Source organism: Microtus oregoni, unplaced genomic scaffold (assembly GCF_018167655.1).
Source record: "Microtus oregoni isolate MIOR12 unplaced genomic scaffold, Mior012 000020F_ref0000438, whole genome shotgun sequence".
NCBI classification, from domain to species: domain Eukaryota; kingdom Metazoa; phylum Chordata; class Mammalia; order Rodentia; family Cricetidae; genus Microtus; species Microtus oregoni.
This window is the reverse complement of record NW_024543079.1, coordinates 1,867,111-1,874,958: the sequence shown is the minus strand read 5'-3', so window position 1 is coordinate 1,874,958 and position 7,848 is coordinate 1,867,111. Positions and strand designations below refer to the sequence as shown.

Below are 7,848 nucleotides of genomic sequence, written 5' to 3'. Positions count from 1 at the left end.
CGAAGGTCTCCTCCGGAAACACCCGTTCGTTTCATTTCCTCAGGCTCTAGGAAGCGTCTTAGTCTTCCCCGTAGCTATAAGATGGGTAACAGGAAGCGGAAGTTACTTCCAGGCTACTTCCGGAAGAGACTGTCATGGCCGCCCAGGAGGACGTAGCGGCGTTACAGGATGAAATTACCCGGCGCGAGGAAGAGCTGGCTTCGCTGAAGCGGAGGCTGACTGCAGCCCTGGCGTCTGCGCCGGAGCCCGAGCGTCCGGTCCCGTTGCCGCCGCTGCTGCCCAAGGCCGAGCTGTCGCGGGCCGAGATCCTCCGCTACAGCCGGCAGCTGTTGCTGCCGGAGCTGGGCGTGCGCGGTCAGCTGCGCCTGGCGTCGGCTTCGGTGCTGGTGGTGGGCTGCGGCGGGCTGGGCTGCCCGCTGGCGCAGTACCTGGCGGCGGCCGGCGTGGGTCGCCTGGGGCTGGTGGACCACGACGTGGTGGAGACGAGCAACCTGGCGCGCCAGGTGCTGCACGACGATGCGCGGGCCGGCCAGGCCAAGGCTCGCTCGGCGGCCGCCGCGCTGCGCCGCCTCAACCCGGCCGTGGAGTGCGTGGCGTACGCGCGCGCGCTCAGCGAGGCCTGGGCGCTCGAGCTGGTCCGCGCCTACGACGTGGTGGCCGACTGCTCGGACAACGTGCCCACGCGCTACCTGGTGAACGACGCGTGCGTGCTGGCCGGCCGGCCGCTGGTGTCGGCCAGCGCGCTGCGCTTCGAGGGCCAGCTGACTGTCTACCACTGCGACGGCGGGCCCTGCTACCGCTGCGTCTTCCCGCGGCCGCCTCCGGCCGAGACCGTGACCAACTGCGCCGACGGCGGCGTCCTCGGCGTGGTGCCCGGCGTGCTGGGCTGCGTGCAGGCGCTCGAGGTGCTCAAGATCGCCGCCGGGCTCGGGCCGTCTTACAGCGGCAGCCTGCTGCTCTTCGACGGCCTCGGCGGCCACTTCCGCCGGATCCGGCTGCGGCGTCGCCGGCCCGACTGCGCCGTGTGCGGGCAGCGGCCCACCGTGACCCGCCTGCAGGACTACGAGGCCTTCTGCGGCTCCTCGGCCACAGACAAGTGTCGCGTCTTGAAGCTCCTGGACCCCGAGGAACGGATTTCCGTAACCGATTACAAGAGGCTTCTGGATTCCGGAGCGCCCCACGTGTTGCTGGATGTCCGGCCTCAAGTGGAGGTGGACATCTGTCGTCTGCCGCACGCCCTCCACATCCCTTTGAATAAGCTGGACCAGAGGGATGCCGACAGCCTGAAGCTCTTAGGGGATGCCCTCCGGGAAGGGAAGCGAAACTCGGAGGAAGGGGCTGCTCTCTCTCTGTATGTGATTTGCAAACTGGGGAACGACTCCCAAAAAGCCGTGAGGGTCCTGCAGACCTTAAAGGCAGTGCCAGAGCTAGACTCTTTAACTGTTCAGGATATTGTAGGGGGACTCATGGCCTGGGCCGCCAAAATTGATGAGTCGTTTCCACAGTACTGAGGTAGCCGCGTGCAGGTCACATGGATGGTTGTGATACCTCGAGGATCTTCAGTCATGTAGGGAAGAGCCTGGGTCCACGGCCTCTGAACAAATAGACTCTTGCAAGGAGGTTTTTGAGAAAGCAGGCTAAAATTGTTTGAGAGCTGCCTTGTGTCTGGGGCCCTTGTACAGTGTGCCTTCAGCATATAGCTTGGGATGTGACAGGGTTTTTGTTTCCCCTCTGTTGCAGTCACAATGCGCTCTGGACCATCCATTTTATGCCTGGAATTAGGACGCAGTTTTACTTCCTCTGAGTCTAATTGGATTACTCACAGATGGTACACTTGCATTCAGCCCACTAAGGTATTCTTTGGAAGGCTGGAGAAGTGACTTAGCATTGGCTGCCCTCTCCCAGAGGGGATCACTCGTGTGCTGGCTCACAACTGTCTGTAGCTCCAGTCCCATGAGGTCAGATGTCTCCTTGCCTCTTCCAGCACTAGGCAGGATCTTGGTGCACAGGCTTACTCATAACGTTTTAAAATAAAAAATAAATTAAAAAAAAGTTTAAAAAAGATATTTGAGTCTTATTTCTAATTAAAATGTTAGGATATACACTGTAGACATAGATAACTACAGAGTGTTTTCATTACCTGGAATTTGGTCATTCAAGACCTGCCATGAATATCAGAATGCAATCTTGATAGCAAAATAAAGGAAACTGATTTGTGGACCATCAGCTTCCCTTAGAAGTTGCTAGCATTTTTCTTGTACTTAGCTTCCTTGTCCACCTTAATGGCATACACATGAGACATTTGCTTAACTGCATTGTCGTTGGAATCTTCTAGTCCAAATCCCAGCCTTTGCTCCTACCCCTTTGTCTACTTTGATTCCATCCACTTTATTTCTGAATTTTTATGTAGGTGTTTTTATGTTTGTTTACAAGGTAAACAGTTTCACTAGGCCCGTTGTTGCAGGTCAGTCTATCCAGCTACTCTAGAGGCAGTGGCAGGAGGATCATAAGTTCAAGGCCTATCTGAGTTACAGAGTGTGTCCAAGGTCAGCCTGGGCACAAGTGACAACTGACCTGTCTCAAAAAGTAAAAAGGAGGTAAGAGTCAGTGGTAGCAGGCCGAAGAATTTGGGCTTCATTTCCAGTACCACAAATAGTTTGATGAGCTGGCAGACAGTCCACACTACTTCCAGTGTGTATAGCCAGGTCAGTGTTTTTCGAGACAGTGTTTCCCTGTGTAGCCCTGACTGTCCAGTCCTCAGTAAACCAACCTAGCCTTGAACTCAGAGAGCTACCTGCCTCTGTCTCCCAAGTAATGGGATTAAAGGCATGTACCACCACTGCCCAGCTTCTCTGCATTTTCTGGCTTTTTTCTTTTTAAATTTATTTTTATTTTTTTGGTGCCATGACTCAGATACGAACTTTTTTTTTTTTTTAAGATTTATTTATTATGTATACAACTTTCTGCCTCCATTTTATACCCACACGCCAGAGGAGGGCGCCAGATCTCTTTACAGATGGTTTGGAGCCACCATGTGGTTGCTGGGAATTGAACTCAGGACCTCTGGAAGAGCAGACAGTGCTCTTAACCACTGAGCCATCTCTCCAGCCCCCAAACTTTTTTTTTTTTTTAAGGATTAAAAACATTATAGCTAAAAAAAAAAAAAAAAAAAAAAAAAAAGCCCTCTGCAGGCCAGAGTCACCTCTTTCAAAGCACTGATAATCTTTTTTTTTTTCTTTCTTTAAATAAGAAAGGGATTAGTAAGAGTCAAAGCTAGGCCAGGCTTTACTTTTGGCTATGAGACACGTGCCACACTGACAACATCCCCTGAATGGCATGGTGGGCTGGAGCAGGTGTATCATAACTACTCCTAGGTACCATGCACCTGCATGCCTTTGTTTCGGAATCCTTTATTTACTTTTGACACAGGGCCTTGTTTGTTGTCCAGGCTGGCAATTGTGTGCCTCCTTGTCAGACTCCTCTGCTATTTTGATGAACTGGTGATGGCAAGTAATTTTTTTTAAAAGATGTCTGTGTAGGTAGGAGAACTGGCTGCTCTCCCAGAGGTCCTGAGTTCAATTCCCAGCACCTACATGGTGTCTCACAACCATCTATAATGGGATCTGATGCCCTCTTCTGGCCTGCAGATGTACATGCAGCCAGAGCGCCCATAGACATAAAATACACAAGTATAAGCAAATCTCTTTTAAAAAATTAAGTGTTTGTAACTGCCTGGTAGACCCAAGTTCAGTTCCCAACACTCACATGGTGGCTCGCAACTGCCTGTAACTCCAGTTCCAGGGGATTCAAGAGTTTATTTTGGCTTCCGTGATGACTGCACAAATGTGTGCAGACATGTATGTAGGCAAACACTCATACAAATAAAATAAACCTAAAAAAATAAAAAGGAAGAAATCAGCTTCTCCTTGTGGTTGGAACCTGAATGTTGACAAATTAGCCTGCAAAGGAGAAGACTTTTTTTTAAGGATGGGGAAGTGCTGGTGTGGACACAGACAAGCATGGGCCTCCATCCTGGACACGTCCACCAGGCATCACACCGGAGCACACACAGAAACACTCCCTGGGAATTGAACCCAGAGCTTAATGCAACTAGGCAAGCCTTCTTTCACTGAGTCCTTCAAAATTGTGGTATTCCAAGCTCTGGTTTCACTAAGTTGCCCAAGCTTTTCACAAGTTGAGCACACTTGTCACCAGTTCCCTCTTAGACAAAGGAACTTGGGGATTCAGGAGTCCCTTTCCCCTCCCAAACGAATCCCCTTTCCCAAGGAGACAGCATAGGCAGTGAACCTGTAGGGAGCAGCCACAGGCTCACTCTCCAGACAGGGTCTCACCGTGTAGCTCTGGCTGGCATGGGACTTTATATGTAGACCAGCCCGGCCTTGAGATCACAGAGATCTGCCTGCCTCTGCCTCCCAGTACTGGGATTAAAAGATGTGTCATCATGCCCAACTAACAGGTTCTTTATTATGTAACTCATGCTCCAAGGTGGAGCCACACTCATTAAGATGCATCAGACCCTTCAGAGTGTCCAGGGTCAATAACTTCTCCCTGGGCTCCTGTGTGGTCATAGCTAATCAGACTCTGAAATGGCCACTGAACCCCTGGGATTTACAGATAGGCCAACGGCTGAATGGGTCAGGGTTAATGTGCAGTGAACTGGGCAGAGATTAGCTTACATCTGGGGACTGCCACTCAGTTTAGCTGCCATGACATATGGCAGGTCACAGGAGAGGCCCACAGACTACATGTCCATACCTGCTGCTCCACAGGCAAGAGGGCTTTGGAAGAATGTTCTTGAAGCCTAGGGCAGTGAGCAAATGGGTAGAACTGCTTTTGCCTCTGGACTCTGGTTGTCCTTCCTTATTAGACTGAGCCTCAGCCTCCACGCAGCTTCCCTGAAAGTTTCCACCACCTTCTATTCCCTAGCAGCGGACTCCGAAGTCATCAAGGCAGACACACTTTTTGCTCTCCCAGAGCTCCAGGCACTGTAGAAGAGAGTGAGTCCTTAAATACCAGGGACAAGGCTGGGCAGTGGTGGTGCATGCCTTTAATCTCAGCACTTGGGAGACAGGCAGGAGGATCACTATGAGTTGGAGGCCAGCCTGATCTACAGAGCGAGTCCCAGGACAGCTATAGCTGTACAGAGAAACCCTGCCTTGAAACCATCCCCACGACAGAAAAACAACAACAACAAACCCAAATCAGGGACAGGGTTGCAACCAGTAGCGTAACAGGAAGGGTCCCTGCTTAAGGATTTCATTGCCAAGTAACAAATCACACAAGGATGTGCAATTTAGATGCTTATCGCTAAGCCTGATGACTCAAGTTCAGTGTGGGGTTCAATAACCTCAAACATGCACCAAAGATAGGAAATATTTCATGGTCGGGCCACCAGGCCCTTGTGTGCCAGGGCCTGTGACTCCACACAAGTGCACAGTGGGAACTGCACACCATAGACATTCTGAGAGTCACAGTTGGGGGGAGGTGCCTACTGGCATTGAGGAGAGAGAGGAAGGGCTCTGACGGTGGCACTCCACACTGCCCAATACGTAGTGTGAGTAGCCTGCACAGGTCAACTGTTTCGAGACGAGAATTCTGCTTTTAATTTTTTCTTTGTTTTAATTATGTGTGTATGGTTTTTGCTATTGAGGCCAGAGGCATTGGATCCCCTGGAGCTAGGGTTGGAGATGGGATGGATGTGAGCCACCTCTGGCTGGGTGCTGAGAACCAAATGAAAAAGACACTAAATCAGGTGGACTAAGGTGAAAATGTCCCCTTTATAATGGGTTCGGGGTTGGTACCCACCTAGGCTTGGCCACCCTTGCTAGAGCATTGTGTCCCACTTCCTCTTGAGTTTGTCATCCCAGCATGTGGGCCTCTGAGTGCAGCACCCTCCCCTCCCATAGGCAAAGAAGGCAACACCAGCCTTCCCCGCTGGGGGGTCTTGCGCAGGTGTGTGTGTGTGTGTGTGTGTGTGTGTGTGTGTGTGTATGTGTGTGATCTTGAGAAACCTTTCCCCAGCAGTGTTCTCCATCGGGACTGCAAAGGCCAGAGACTAGGGTCTTCCAAGTCCTGTCACTGGGCAGCGTCCAGCCAGTGACCAGAGCATTAGGGTTGGGTGTTGGGGTTACTGTACAGTTCCCACCTCTTAGGGTTGTTAGTGACACCCCAGGATCCCTTGTTATGTTTCCGATAGACAGTGCAGGCACACATAAATAACCTGCCTCGAAGTTTTCATTTCAGACTAGTGAGAGGGCTCAGCAGGCAAAGGTGTTTGTCACCAAGCTGACAACCTGAGTTCAATCTCTAGGACCCACAAGATGGAAGGAAAGAACTGACTCCCACAAGCTGTCCTCTGACCTCTACACACGCACAGTGGCATGAGAATGCTTTCACGTGCATTGGCACGGACACAGACATACACATATGTAAATAAATAATGAGACCGGAGAGGTGGCTGTTCTTCAAGAGGTCCTTAGTTCAATTCCCAGCACCAACATGGCAGCTCACAACTGTCAATAGCTAGTTCCATGGGATCCAATGGCTTCTGGTGTGCAGGCAGAAAACCCATACACATAAAATACATAAATCCTAAAATAAATTAACAAATGTAAACATTATGATTGTCTCCACTGACTTCCAGTGAGTCTGACAGGATGTCCAGATGGGAGACCACTGTTTTAAGAAAGCACCTTCTCTGCTAAAGTCAAGGCAGGGACCTGAAGGCAGGCCTGCTTGCCATTTCATACAGTATTACCTTTGGCCAAGGAACTCACTTTCCAGCCAGAGAAGGAAAGCAGGGACCATGAAGGATGCTTCTTGTGCTCAACTGGCTTTCTCATGCAGCTCAGGTTATCTGCCCAGGGGATGGTGCACCCCTCGGGATGGACTTGGCCCTCCTACACTAAAGAACAATTAAGACAATTCCCAGAAGACATGCGCACAGGGTGGTCTGATCGTGGCTGTCCCCTGACTGGGGCTCTCCTCTCAGGCGGCTCTAGGCTGTATCAGCGAAGGGATAGAATGAGTAGGGGTCCTAGGAGGTGCCTTCTTGCTCTTTGGTTCTCAACCCTGCTATCAAACCTGTGGACACCCCGAGGGTAATAGTGACTCAGACTAGCCCTGACCCTGACTCCCTGAACCCCAATATATGCCAAGTTTCCTTTTTGTCTATTTATTTGTCTTGAGACAGGATCTCACTAAGTAGGGTAGGCTGGCCTGGAACTCACAGAGACTGGCCTGGCATTGCTTTCCCAGCTGCGGTTAAAGGCCTGTGCAAGCACTCCAGGCTTATTTGTGTGATGTTTGTTGGTGTCTGTGCATGTATGTGCACATGTGTAGTGTCTTTGAGTGTGCAGGTGGCAGCCAGAGTTCCATGCCACGAGCAGCTCATTGATTGGACTGGACTGACTGGCCAATGAATTCTAGGGATCTGCCTGTCTCCTCCTTTTCAGCCCCGGGGTTATAGACAACCCACAGCAGGGACAGCTTTTCACAAGGTTGTTGTGGTCTTAACTCAAGTCCTCATGCTTGGCCAACAGGCACTTTCCTCACGGAGCCAACTCCCTAGACCTTTGTTTTGGCTTCTTTGAAACAATGTCATACTGTGTAGCCCAGGCTGCTCTGTGACTCACAATGTAACCCATCCTTGCCTCAAGCTTGCAAAATTCCTGCTGCCTCAGTGCCCGGAGCACAGGGATTGACTGGTGTGCCCACCATGTTAGACCATGTTGGTGTTTCTTGTACATCCTGAAGAGACTCAGCCCTGGGCTGGAGAAACATGCGTTCATCAAATTAAGATAAAGGCTACTCACTTTCCCGTTTTGA

The 7,848-nt window shown here is 51.0% G+C and overlaps 1 protein-coding gene across 1 annotated transcript; it reads left to right on the top strand.

Annotated features, from left to right (window-relative positions):
- The first annotated feature begins 1 nt into the window (after position 1).
- Mocs3 (molybdenum cofactor synthesis 3) lies at positions 2-2,054 on the top strand. The gene has a single exon (XM_041670317.1). The coding sequence runs from the start codon at positions 135-137 to the stop codon at positions 1,509-1,511; it is 1,377 nt and encodes a 458-aa protein (XP_041526251.1). The 5' UTR covers positions 2-134; the 3' UTR covers positions 1,512-2,054.
- The last annotated feature ends 5,794 nt before the right edge of the window (positions 2,055-7,848 follow it).